This window comes from Curcuma longa, chromosome 1, assembly GCF_044706935.1.
Source record: "Curcuma longa cultivar G26 ecotype Majalengka, Jawa Barat chromosome 1, ITB_CL_G26_1.1, whole genome shotgun sequence".
Lineage (NCBI taxonomy): Eukaryota > Viridiplantae > Streptophyta > Magnoliopsida > Zingiberales > Zingiberaceae > Curcuma > Curcuma longa.
The window spans coordinates 9,756,265-9,769,682 of record NC_133861.1 but is presented as its reverse complement, the minus strand read 5'-3'; the positions used below and the strand labels follow the sequence as shown (position 1 = coordinate 9,769,682).

The 13,418-nt window shown below is 37.2% G+C and overlaps 2 protein-coding genes across 4 annotated transcripts; one reads left to right on the top strand and one right to left on the bottom strand.

Moving 5' to 3' along the window:
• The first annotated feature begins 1,041 nt into the window (after positions 1-1,041).
• LOC141833331 (tRNA (mnm(5)s(2)U34)-methyltransferase, chloroplastic) lies at positions 1,042-5,450 on the top strand. Of its 3 annotated transcripts, XM_074720765.1 has the most exons (7): positions 1,042-1,088; positions 1,171-1,201; positions 1,349-1,412; positions 3,275-3,467; positions 3,698-3,768; positions 4,507-4,662; positions 5,099-5,450. In XM_074720765.1, exons 3-7 carry the CDS (start codon positions 1,366-1,368, stop codon positions 5,220-5,222), a joined length of 591 nt encoding a protein of 196 aa, XP_074576866.1. In that variant the 5' UTR covers positions 1,042-1,088; positions 1,171-1,201; positions 1,349-1,365; the 3' UTR covers positions 5,223-5,450. The 3 variants fall into 3 exon arrangements, with proteins under 3 accessions (XP_074576866.1, XP_074576850.1, XP_074576858.1); XM_074720749.1 differs by having other exon boundaries at positions 1,042-1,201; XM_074720757.1 differs by having other exon boundaries at positions 1,042-1,201; positions 4,500-4,662; positions 5,099-5,204.
• Positions 5,451-7,047: 1,597 nt separating this feature from the next.
• Positions 7,048-12,868, bottom strand: LOC141833322 (putative cellulose synthase A catalytic subunit 5 [UDP-forming]). The gene is made up of 14 exons (XM_074720737.1): positions 12,571-12,868; positions 12,281-12,476; positions 11,659-11,864; positions 11,469-11,571; positions 11,187-11,361; positions 10,806-11,072; positions 10,383-10,728; positions 10,177-10,314; positions 9,959-10,084; positions 9,671-9,883; positions 9,294-9,561; positions 8,523-8,719; positions 8,101-8,451; positions 7,048-8,017 (listed from the first exon to the last, which is right to left on the bottom strand). The coding sequence occupies exons 1-14, from the start codon at positions 12,649-12,651 to the stop codon at positions 7,433-7,435; spliced, it is 3,252 nt and encodes a 1,083-aa protein (XP_074576838.1). The 5' UTR covers positions 12,652-12,868; the 3' UTR covers positions 7,048-7,432.
• Positions 12,869-13,418: the final 550 nt, after the last annotated feature.

The window sequence follows — 13,418 nt, the reverse complement described above, 5'->3', positions numbered from 1 at the left end:
TATGATAAGATGTTTTTTTACAAGAGCTGCAATCTTCTACAAGATTAGCAGATCTAGTGGGTCACACTCATCTATATCATAAGCGAATTGATCGAGTAACCTGCAGCCCTCGTGCCTGAGAAGCTTGATACCAGATCCAGTAACTGCTCCCTTGGCAAATAAGATTTACGAGGTGTTTCAGTGTTTGGTCCCTGGAAGATGGTTAACGATTGCCGTGGTGTCTTCCTTCTTTATCGAGCCCGCCATTCTGAGACTACGAAACCTTTTGCTGCTGAGGCTGATCCGAGTGGCCATCTCGACGAAGGGAGAAGGTTTCAACTCCATTCGGAGCTGCTCCAGTCCCTTCCACTTCTCTGCAAGCTCTGGCATTCGAGACTCATCTGCCAAGGACAGATTGGGCAAGGCCACCGCTCTCAGACTCGGACAGCTGCAAATTATGCAATCATGTTACACTCAAACACAAAGATCACTCAACTGATTGGAAGCAAGAAACAAGACCTTCAAGGAAGCTCCAAAAACAGGGAACATGAGCTCAATGACAGTCCCGCGACTTCGTGCGACCGCTAGCATCAAGAAGCCGGAGAAGGAGAAGCGTCGAATAGAGAACTGACTCACGAACTTGGTGGTGAAGTCACTCCATGGCATGAAATCCAAGCCGGTGAAGTCGATGGCTCTCCAGCACGCAGGGTCGAGGAAGGCCAAGTCTTGGAGGTTCAGCCTTGGAAGATGAGAATTAAGCAATTTAATTTGGAATACAATTAAAATTCCACAATAAAAATATATAATTTTTTTTAATTTTTAAAATAAAAATATCTATATTGATATAAGATTTTTTTTAGATAAAGTCTAAAAAAAATTATAAGGGCACGAGTTCAAAATGGATATCTGAATTAATCGGTTTACATATTTGAATTATAAAAAGAAATTGAGAAATATTTTTTATATTTATATTTTTTAAAATGAAATTCCTCCTTTTATTTAAACTATTTAATTCCAGTCATAAATTCCACAAAAGAAGGGTTTGCCACTTCGGCTGTCAGATTACTCTCGATGGAAACGCTAACCCTAGTCTCGCCCCATTTCCGAAGGTTTAACTCTCCGTTTCCTCTTCTACCTCTAATTCGTCGAAGCATGTCGATCAAATCTCACCTGACGATGGTTTCTTACCAGAAAACTGACGCCGATGAGTTCCCTGTAGCAGGTATACGATCAATCTTACTGTGCTTCGTATCTACGCCATTGTCGTTCTTTCTTTTTGCCACCCTTGTGCTGATTTGTGTGAAGCTTTAGCACCAGTTCCTATTCTGATAAAAAAAATTGTTTTTTTATCATTTTGTTTTTTATTTAGGAACGGATAGTGCTTTTATGGGGTTTATTACCGGAAAGAAGAAAGCAACGGAGGTAGCTCATTCGTAGGCACTCTATCTTTTGTTCTAATTTTCAGTGTCGTACTTAGTGTTTTTCTGATTCGTGTGTAAGAGGAGACATGCATGAAGGATTCAGAATAATCAGTTTGTCAAATGTATTCAGTTATATAATTAGGCAGATGGCTTGTGCAATATAGGAGTACTTCATATGAATGTCTTTTCTAAATTACAAAGATTTTAATTTTTATGCAGGTTTTACTCTATTAAATGAACATAGGCAAAAGTAAGTTGCTTTGGAACTACTTATTAAGTATATTTAAAACAATTTACTGGAAATAGTCAGCAATTGATATCATAATCAACTTAAGGTTGCTTGATTAAAGTATAAATATATATTTCTTAAACATTGTTTCTCCAACTATATCTGTCATTTCTTTTATCTGGTTTTTTATCTTCTTTCTCTGTGAATTTTTAAGCAAGGGTGGCGAATAAGGATATGTTTCTAAATTTAATGATTTTGGATGTAGGCTAAGCATCGAAGCCTGTTATGAAACTATTGCTGGGTCAGTGTTGAGATTCAAAGTGGAAAGAACATGATATATCATATGTTGCCTTTATTCACTTATTTACCTTTTCCAATTTATATAGTGATTATTTTAGAAGGATAGTGAATATGTACTTGAGAGGGTTGAAGTTGCTATTGGAGTTCAAAGAGCATAGTGGGTTCTATATTTAATATGCTACTAAAACATATGATTTCATGTGATGTCTAATGGCCTGCTTATGTAAACGGCCCAAAAAATGAGATTTATTTTAATTTTCGACCTTTTTTTTCCAATCTTGATGAATCAGATATGTATATTTAAAGTACTGACAAGTTGCTATATTTTCTACAATTTCTCTCGACTAGTATATAATTTATTCATAATGTCTGAAGATCTACAACTTATTAATGTCATTGTTATTAGGTTACTGAAGTTGTTAGTTACATTTGTTGCATGTGTAGTCTCACACTAGGTGTTTTAGTTATTGGGTATTTTGTTTAATCTTATAGGTATCGTGCAATACTTCTCTCATAGCACAATAATTCAATATTTCATCCCTTTCGGTTTTGTAATAAAGAAGAATATTTTTCTAGGGTACAGGTTTTTTTTAACTCCTTAGAGTTTATGTGATGGTATGACTTCCCCTCCATTCACCAGTGTAAAACCCTAAAACTCCTTTGGACCTCTTCCGCATCCTCCTTGACCTTATTTCTGTTTTACAAATAATATATATCGGGTGTCATTATCTTAGTCTTTTGTTGCATTATTTCTTTCTTCATGCTCGTGGTATGGATGCAAGGAGTACTAGCTGTCACACATTGATACTATGACATCTTCTTATGTTAGCTCCACATATTGGATGCCAGACAACCCCAGGGAGCTCTAAAACTTAACCAAATTGTACCTAATTTAAGTAGGCCCAACTAAAAGAAGGGGATAATATTGAAAAATGAGTGGCTTTAAGGAGTTTAAACAGGACAGAGCTAGACTCAGTAAAAACTGCATTTCACAATAAAAAAAAATCACAATAGTTCACAAAAAAAATCATCAAACTTCTAAGTTGATATACTAATATGGCGTCCTTCTTTCATCATCGTTGTCTTACTCACTAGTAATTTTGTCTTTTGCAAGTTGTTTCTAGTATACTTGATATGTTACTACCTACTATTGTAATAGCTAGATAATTTTAAAGTAAACTAATTGTTATTAGTCTTCAATCTCCTACAATATAAATTGCTAACATGTATCTGTTTTGACTTCTCAGAGTTTTTTTTTTTTTTTTTGCTTACTGTTGACTTGTGCTCTACCTTTTAGGTTCTTTTAGTGGTTTTTAAAATGTTCTGACGTGAGTTTCTTTGTCAGAGTTTGGAAAAACATCATTCAGAAAGGAGACACTGTAATTGATGCAACATGCGGCAATGGCTATGATACATTGGCATTGCTCACAATGGTATCTGATGAATCATACAATGGCTGTGTTTTGGGAATGGACATTCAACAAGAAGCATTAGACAATACCTCTTCTTTATTGGAAATATCAGTTGAGGAAAACAAGGTACTAAATATTCCAAATCATATCCTCTACTTGTTTGAACCATTTGTCAAGATAAGAACTGATTTGAACCTTCCATGATCTGAAATTGTTTAAAAAGAATAAATGTAATATATAATAGTTCTTGTACACAAATCTAAAATTAGCTTCTCTGTTATTTAGACCTTTCTTGTTAGTTTCCATTTTTGGTTTTCATTGTGCTGGCATAATGATTAAATTACTGCTTTATGCAGAGGAAGCTAGTGAAGCTCTTTAAGCTTTGCCACAGCAAACTTGAAGATATTGTCCGAGAAACCCCTGTCAGGTGATAGCTTCTTGAATTGAATTGTTACTATACCATGATGTACTGAGATATGCTAGCATGCATCTAAATAGCTGTGTCGTTTAATTCATACCATTGGTTAACGATTGAGTTTCTCATTCATTCCATTGATAGAAATAGTGGTTTGAGCTTTGTACTCTTCTCTAGTTATCATGAAGATGAGATATTAATTTACATTGTCAACTGGAGTCGTAAAATTCATCATAACTAGTATCTGTAAAGTATTTACTATATGATTGTCACAAGTATATCCATGTACCCTATGTTTCTGAGTCTGATGCGAATATCCAACACCAAAATGGCTGGGATATGAAGAGTTGAAATATCAGTGCGCCTCCATGATATACACCTATATCTATCATTGAGAAATTGGTTTTGACTGTGTCGACTATGGCACATAATTAAGAATTATATAACAATTTCTGACTGGTTCAAACAGGCATGATGTTCATTATTATACCTGAGGAGTTTGTTGGAATACATTTCAGATTAATATCACTGCAAATATATATATATATAAACACATAGATTGTTCAGTTTTGCTGTAAATCTAATTGAGGTGGGTTTTCTTTGTGTCCTCTTTAATTATATTCTAGAAATAACTCTTTGATGAAAACAAGTGTAAGAGAAACTAAAAGGTGATCTTCAAGTAATTGTGTTTAGCAAATGAGGAACTCTGTATGTTTACATGTATTTATTCTTCTGGTTGTTAGCCTTCAGGCTTGTAGCATTCAACTTGGGGTATTTGCCTGGAGGAGACAAAACAATTCTTACATCGCCAGGAACGACAGTAGCTGCTTTACACGCTGCCTGCAGAGTTCTGCAATCTGGAGGACTTATTAGCGTCATGGTCTACATTGGGCATCCTGGCGGAAGGTTAATCCTCCGTTTCTTTCCTTTTTCTGCAACTTGCTTGGTTTTCCTAGCTGCTCTCTTCTGAGTCTTCCTTGAAGGCCCATTGCTTTGATTATTCTTTTATGGTATTTCCCTTCTCATATTTTAATTTCAACTACTTCACATTTCCATGGCAAATTTGTTGCGCTTTATGGCATAACCATTAGCTGTTGGCAATCATCACAAATATTTTTGTTTACTATCTTATATAGTGGTGCTACATGCACAGATTTACACCGCTTGGTTCGTCATAACATTTCCTAAGCCAAGTTCTTACTTTTAAGGTTCAACTGCTGCTGCTATTGTCTTTCTAAGCAATTTCCCCATGTCAAATGACTGAAGGCTATCAGCTGAACTTTTCATTCGTTCATGTACTCAAATGCTTTATTATGCTGTTTTTTGTTTGTTCATTTGATAGGGATGAGCTGGAGGTTGTTCAAGGATTTGCATCTGATTTGCCAGTTGAAGCTTGGACAAGCATTGAGTTTGAAATGCTTAACCGACCAACTGCTCCTGTTCTTGTCCTCATTTTCAAGAAGTGAAAATTTCATAATTGGAAGATGGTGAAAATGCTTGAAGCTCCAGAAAAATCATGTAGATTGATTCTTTAAGCGCCTCATGCCTCTAACCCAAGGGCTGCTACTCATGTTACTCGCAGGTTTTACTGCAATTATCGATCGAACCAGCCTAAGATGTTTGGTTCTTGTTTACGATGTTCTTTTAACTACTCACATTTGGATCTGAAGAGTTAGTTTTGATCGTAAAATTGAAATCTTGACGACTAACTTTTAAAGGCTTGCCAATTTAGCTAGCTTAAGCAAGTTGAGATTTTCCTGCTGATAGAGGAAAACGTCAGAATCCTTCAGTGCTCCAAGCTCTTACTGGATAGTGGTTTCTAATTGTTTTTTGTTTTTGTCATTTTTTTCAAATATTTATTATGATGAAACGTCGTTTTGGAACGCATTTTATTATAGTTTTCAGAATAATAAATAAATATTTTTTAGGAAAACTATTTATTTTTACAAAAATAATAATTTTATAAAATCTCTCAACATCCAGTGATTCAAAAAACTCTTGACTTAATACTATTAAAATGCCCTTTAAACAACCCTTGTCAAAATAATTTTCACTTTAAATCACTAGGTGAATTACTTTATCACTAATCGATAAAGGATATTTTAATAATAAAATGAAAGTTTAAAAGGTTGCTTTTTTGGTAGCACAGAACAGCAACCTCCGTTCGCGACAGAGGATTTGGTACGTCTAAAAAATGTTTTGAACATTCAAAACAGAATTAGTATTATTTTTTAATTTTTTATTTATAATTAAGTCATTTAATTTTTTTTAAATTTACAAGATAGATTATAGTATTAAATATAAAAAAATTTTAAAATAAAAAAATTAATTACTCATGAGATTTATTAGGTTTTTATTTTTATTTCTTATCCAATACATTCCGTAAATAACTAAATTTTTTTATATTTAATATTATAATTCAACATTTAAATCATAAAAAAATTAATTTATTTAATCATAAATTTAAAAATTTAAAAAAAAAAAAATGCCACTGTTATTATTTCGGATGATCGGAACACTTTCGGGCGTTGAATCTTCTATGTTATGATGAGCCAATGTTTAATATTTTGGTACCTACAATCATCATGTAATATTACTTTGACGCTACTTTTGCTGCATGTTAGTGATACGTACAGATGAATCCAAGACGCTATATGAGTGTCGGGAGGAAAAAGAGAATAATTATCTGCCTTTTCAGAAACGCACATAAGCTGTTATGCTGCTAATGAGATGATAATTGGAAGATGAAAAAAGTTACTAACCTACTTTGTAATGTATAATAGCTTCCAAGAGGAATAAATGAGCCAACAAACACGAATACTAGGCAAAATCCTGATAATGAAGGCCTGCAACAAAAAACAAAAAAACTTTGTTAGTAATGCATTTGGAACCACGCTAATCTGGGCAGTGGAGCCGAGCTACCTCTCGAGCCTTGGGATGCCTAGTTTGATGGTTATCACCGACACACACAGCTAATCAAGACAACGATCTGCATCAAAAGGCAGGAATGAACTGTAAAGTGATGACTAGAAACATGCTACAAATAGATGCACTTTGCTACTGCCATTCTCCCACCTTGTCGTTTTAGCAGTTGGGATGCAAAAGTCATCACCAGAAGCTGAAAAGATGAGCTGAAGACACTGGAGCAGTCTTGACAAGGAAAAGAGCTGATGCAATCAATTTCAGACAAAAAAAGTCGATAGCAGAGGAGCAGATCGATTATCATGCTGCCACACCATTGATAACAAGAACACACAAGCGCAGACAAATGAAAACGACTAACAAAATATGTGATGAAGCATCTTCATGTGGCATGTATCAGGCGATGCCTGCCTTATTGAGGTGAATCAGTATAGATATGGACTGCAACAATTGAGACATGACTCACCACTGGTTTAATCAACTAAAAAATAACTAGAGCTGCAACGGCTTGCACAGACAAACTACAATTGCTAGACAGAACTTCGAATTCCCTGATAGGAGATAGGAGATGGAGAAAGAACCATACAAGGAAGAGAAAAAACAAAATGCAGCACGCCTTTTATCTACAACTTAAAGCAGGACCACCTGCCGTGTACTTGTGGAAGACCCCAAGGTAGTGTACATACATATATATGCCGATGACAAGAAATAAGCCGTGGTTGAGAGACTTTCAATAGTGACCAACCTCTGGCTCTCAGTTGCAATCCAATCCACACTCCTCCAAAAGAGGGCCATCTGATTTTGGTAGGAATGGATCGATTCGTACCCATAGCAATGAGAAAATTGATGCAAGGAGAATGGACCAGACGATGACAATTGTAGGCGTTCGGTTTTGTCGACCAACCAGACCTTTGAGGAAGGGATACAGGTGGACGATCACCCAGAAGGAGAAGAAGAGCTTCCCGAATAGAGGTCCCCATGATTCATATCCATTGTTTATTGCATTGGAGACACCAGCTACGACGCCAATGAAGTTCACAATAAGCAATGTTGTAGGAGGGATGAGCAATGTTGTCCACTTGAATGTGTACAATTCGGAGAAATCTTCATCATCACCAGCCTTTGATGTCACAGTGAAATTGGTATCGATACCGGCAAGAACCTTGAGAAGCCCCTGAAACACAGCAAAGAGATGCGAGGAAACACCTCCAATAACCCAAAACTGCTCATTTCTCCACCAGTCATCGATGCCAACACCACTCCATCTCATTTCAAGGATGCCAGTTGCGAAGATACAAATGAAAAGTGACAAGAACCAAAGACTTGCTACATTGGAAAGCTGCAATTTAGAACATGTTATAAATAAGCATCTGGGAAAAAACAATTGGAATTAGAAAAACAAAATGACAAAATAGATTGTACCTCTGGGGTGATAAATTTTCCAGTAAGCAAGCAAACAGCTGGTAAGGTACAGTAGGCCAAAAGAGGAATTGATGTCCAAGGGTAGATAGTAGCATTAATGTATGACATCCGTTCCAACGATTTAAGCCCACCTCCATATCCATACCAGAGAGGGCAGTGCTTGCTCAAGAAAATTTCAACAGATCCAAGAGCCCACCTAAGAACCTGGTGAAGACGATCTGAAAGATTCAAAGGTGCAGATCCCTTGAATGCAGGCCTTGATGGGATACAATATATAGATCTCCACCCATGGCAATGCATCTTAAAACCTGTCAATATATCTTCTGTCACTGAACCATAGATCCATCCAATCTGCAGAGAAGTTATAGGAAATTAAGAAAGACATCTTAAATGTAAAATATAAAGAAAAAACAAAGAATCACCTCTTTTCCCCAGTCTGTTTTGTCCTCATAGCCACAGCTAATAACATGGATAGCTTCCTTCAGTAAAGAAGCTGGAGTAGCACCCTTGAGCATTCCACCATTCTCTAAGAGAGTAGATGCAACAAAAACAGGAGATTGCCCAAATTTCTTTTCTAACTTCTGCTCAGATGTTAGATTTTGTTTGCCTGTCCCATTTGCTGTTAACATATTTGAATGTTAATATAAACATCTATAATTCCAACATATTTTCAAGCAGCTGCCTATCTGTCTTTTATTGAATCAGTTGTGCCTAATGCTTCAACAGCTTGACAAAGAAGCAAAATCTATCTACACAACATTTAGAAATTACAGGATAGTTAACAGTGGAACTTCGATAGGGCATCATGATATTCCTTCAATAAAACACGAGTTACAATATACAAAATGTTTTTGTTATCTGACTTGACTTATTTTATTGTGAACCTTTTGAAAGAAGACATTGATTCGAAACAGATAAAAAGAAAACTAACAAAATGAATTAACTCCTGAGTCTTAATACTTGGCATCCTTTCTATAAGAAATAGAGGACTAGACGTCCAGTTATCTAAGAAACCTGCCAATGATGGTCATTCTTAATCAGACTATCATCATATGGTTAATGACTTCTAAAACTAGAAGTTGTTAATAAAGGCAGCTAAATATTGTTAAATTTAGAACTACACTACAAAATAAGTAATAGATGCTAGCAATGCTGCTTGATAAAATAGAGGCATAGATATGTATCTTTAACACCTTCTTTGATGCCTTCAAGTGCATATGTTGGTGCTCCATTCTCAGCATTTTTGTAATTAGTCTTTTTCTTTTCCTGCTTAGCTTTTGCAGTCTTCTTCTTCCTACTACCAGTAAAACAGCAGCACCATTTTGGCCAGCAATTACATGTCCTATTTGGAGGCTTCTTTTTCTTGGGAGCATCAGTTCCATAGAGTGCCTGCCTTCTAAAACAACATCCAGTACCAACATAAATAGGCCCTTGAATCCCATCCAGACCTTTCATATTGATCTGCATCATGTCTTTGTTTTAGCATTTGAACCATGTGAATAGAGCAATTTTTTAATTAAAGAATTCTGGAATAGATATTCAAGCGTGAAACATTGATGCAGGTACTTACATCAAAAAAGACAGTGTTTCGATTAGCATATCTATCATGGCGATCGATACCATCGAACCTCTGAGGGAACTGCACATAGCACACTTGCTTTCCTACAAGCGGATCCATCATGAAGCACATTGCTTCTCGTATTGCCTTGCTATTGTTGAAGTAATGATCACAATCAACATTCAGCAGATAAGGGGCATTTGTAAGTACAGCAGAGACTCGGACCTATCAAACATATTATAGGCAAATGAGCAAACTTAAATCTACTTCTGACAAACTGATTTAATGCACACTGCTCACCAAAGCATTCATGGCACCAGCCTTCTTGTGGTGATTGAAACCTGGTCTCTTTTCTCTAGAAACATAAACCAAACGTGGTAGTTCATTCCCATCAATATCATGCCCTCCACTTTGACCCAAGAATACCTAAAAGGATATGATGTCAGCAAAACAAGCAATTGAAATAGGAAAACAAAGAAGCTCATACCATACTGGTACAAGAAATGCAGAAAATTTACCTGAATCATGCCTGGATGGTCACGGACATTATTTCCAGGCCAGGGTGTTCCATCCTGCATTGTCCACCCTTCTTCTGGAACCTTTTGTGCTTTAGCAACCAGGGCATTTATTCTCACCTTAAATTCCTCGTATTCCCTCTGAAAATATAATCAATTTCAGTTATACGAGTTCTTTGCGTGCTTTTCAATGATAAACTTTTTCATACCTTCATTGCTCTTCTTTCCTTTACAAATGAAGGATGGACTTTATCCTTGAGATAATCTATCTTTTGCTGAAAATACCATTCTGGTGCACGAGGTTCTATACTGAATTTTTTACAAAATGGAACCCATTTCTTTGCGAATTCAGATGTTTCAGACAGTGCTTCAAATGTCAGCATAGCAGCACCATCATCAGAGACATAGCAAGATACTTTTTCAACGGGATAATCCACAGCCAGGATAGAAAGAACAGTGTTTGCAGTGATTAAAGGTGGTTCCTTCATTGGATCAACTGTACTCACAAACATGTCTATTGAAGCTAATTGAGAAGATTGACCTTCTTTTTCATACCTAGGAATATGAATGAACAATTAGGTGCAAGTACCATTAAACAAACAATAAAATTTCATGTTGACTAAGTAGATTACCTTAAGGACAATCTGTCAAGATAAGTCTCTCTTTCAATTGGAAGCCACTTGGGAAATTGATCAAGAATCCAAGAAATAGCAAACCAGATTTCACAGATCACCGATATAAGCCACAATGGATATGCATCTTTGGCAGGGTTTGTAATCCGGTAATGGAAGAAGAACCCCGCAACAACCAGTCGAATTAAGATTATCATTCTGTATGGATTTATTTTGCTAGAAGGGATTGGTAGTTTTCTTGACAATGGTTGTCTAGCTTCATCCATTCTATAGAAGATGAATAGGAAGTTAAATTATCAAAGAAAAGATTCTTTAATACGAACATATAACATTGAATAGAATACAATTTTCAAACATATAATGAATAACATTGGAACTTACAATGGTAAATCAGATTCATTTTCATTGTTATCCCAGCCTTTATCACCACCATTGCTTCTAGTCGTGTGCAATTTCTCTTGCTTTTGCTTCCAAATTTCCATTCGTTCCTTCCAGGCTACACTCCCATATCCATAAGCAGCAAGGTCTTTGGAAGGATCCATGGATCTAGGTTGTGCTGCAAATGAACATCTTTGTTGTTAGTTTCTTCTTGCACTAAAATTATATGGGTAGACATCACAATAGCTCATTGTAGTTTAATAGATCCAGTGGTAGTACAAATACCAGGAAGATTGTGATCTGGAAAGGGAAGAGGGTGAATCCTTTTCACTCCACCACCAACGAAAGAAGGGACAAGTGCATGCTGCTCTGGCGGAATGTCATCAACCTGGAAATTAAAAGACTAGTAATCATCCATCAGAGTTGAATGGTATTTCTGAGAGAAATAACCAAAGAAAGGTGTGAGTGCAAGTACCATCTCGCCATTCGTGAGAAGAGGGACTTGGAGAACTGGATGAACCACACGGGGGGTGTTGATGTCACCCTGCCGCCCATAGCTCATGTGGCCAATTAGCATTGCCTCTGCCATGTATTGTGAGTCATGATTATCTCCCCACTCGAATTCGTGTTCAAGATCATCAACATCATCCTCTTCATCGTCGCCAGGCACGCGAGGACACCCTGCGTAGATAAAACAATAGTTGTAAAAGCCCAAGCAAGAAGCTTCCTGATATGGGCTGAAGTCAAAGTTTAGGGACACATACAGCAAGATTAAATTCAAACAGGGTTTAAGACGAGAATGGAAGCGGACGAGAAGATCTAATACGGAGGTTCACTATAAATGCTTAGGACTACAGAGATCGAGTAAAAAGAATTGTAAGTGTGTAAAATGGTTAACCATAATTTTCAGATAAACTGAAGCAAAAAAATTTATATTTTCACACTGGAAATGATCAGAATTGTCAATACGAAACCTATGAAACATGATCATAAAGAAAAGAGAACAAAAAAGACAAGAAAATCGAGAGAAGTGCGGAAAATGGAACGAGATAGAGGAAGGAGAATGCGTATGTTTAGTTTTTTATTTTTTTTTTTACCCTTGAGCCGCTTGAACCTGGTCTTGCACTGGGGGCAAATCTGGTTACCCTCCCGGCGCTCGTACTCGTAGCAGGTCCTGCAAATGGGGAAGGCACACTCGTTGCAAGCAACGAAGAGATCACCGTCGACGGTGACACCGACGTCATCACCACAGATCTGGCAGATTTGCCCGCTCAACTGCCGCAGCGGCTTTGGCTGCCGGACAAGATCAAATCAACAAGAAAGGCAATGCAAAATCAGATATTTACTGAAAGTGAAAGAAATTAACAAAAAAAGGGCCAGGCATTACCCCCGATTCGCCGTCGCGGCGGATGACCACGAGCTCGTTCCGGTTATGCGAACCGGCAACCAACCCTGCGCCGGCCTCCATTTCTTCGCTCTAGGGACCAAACCACTCAAAGTTATCTCCTTTACCTCGAACAGCCCCAAGTCCACCAGCCGACGAGGGGAAAAGACAGCAGAAACCGAGCCAGTCAGCAATTCCTCCTCCCTCCTCCCTTCTCTCTCTACTCCAGTCTCCAGTGCGCGTAGAGAGCGAGAGAGAGAGCGTGGACGGAGGAGAACCGGAGGAAGGAAGAGTGGCAGTCTCTCTCTCTCTCTCTTCTCTCTTCTCTCTTCTCTCTCTCTTGTGTGGACTCCAACTCCTTGATTGCTCTTTTATTCTTCCCCCATTTTTTTACATCCGCCGCCCAACCGGATTGCGATTTCAACTATTCTAGGTAAAACAAACAAAAATTTAATAGAACGAAGAGGACGAGGAAGGAATCGTGAGGCGGAAGGAGAAATGTATGAATCAAGAAGTCGGAAAGAGTGGTTGATCAGTGAGGGCGAGGGATGAACGACCAACCCAGAAGAACATCTAAGCTGTCGGTGGCGAGCAAGGCCTTCGACTAAGGATGAATATCTTATTTCTTTTATTATTATTATTATTATTATTATTATTATTATTATTATTTCACGGCCGCCGTCTGCCCGTGCATCTGGAAACTTTCACTTTGGTCCTTGTACTTATCATAATGTTTGGACCCACGGCCCGACCAATTAAGATTACGTGGCAGACGAGAACTTATTAACAGTTTGTTTTAAAAAACAATTTATTTTATCTTTCTATGATAATTTATCAAAAGGTGGAATATA

What these genes read in the sequence shown, in the direction of transcription:
- LOC141833331 (XM_074720749.1), top strand. Translation starts at nt 1,051, where the DNA reads ATGGAAACGCTAACCCTAGTCTCGCCCCATTTCCGAAGGTTTAACTCT. An exon ending in CGATGAGTTCCCTGTAGCAG is followed by an intron (nt 1,202 to 1,348) that starts GTATACGATCAA and finishes TTTTTTATTTAG; the next exon opens with GAACGGATAGTGCTTTTATG. An exon ending in GTCCGAGAAACCCCTGTCAG is followed by an intron (nt 3,769 to 4,506) that starts GTGATAGCTTCT and finishes GTTAGCCTTCAG; the next exon opens with GCTTGTAGCATTCAACTTGG.
- LOC141833322 (XM_074720737.1), bottom strand. Translation starts at nt 12,651, where the DNA reads ATGGAGGCCGGCGCAGGGTTGGTTGCCGGTTCGCATAACCGGAACGAG. An exon ending in CTTGACAGATTGTCCTTAAG is followed by an intron (nt 10,729 to 10,805) that starts GTAATCTACTTA and finishes TCATATTCCTAG; the next exon opens with GTATGAAAAAGAAGGTCAAT. An exon ending in GAAACACTGTCTTTTTTGAT is followed by an intron (nt 9,562 to 9,670) that starts GTAAGTACCTGC and finishes GACATGATGCAG; the next exon opens with ATCAATATGAAAGGTCTGGA.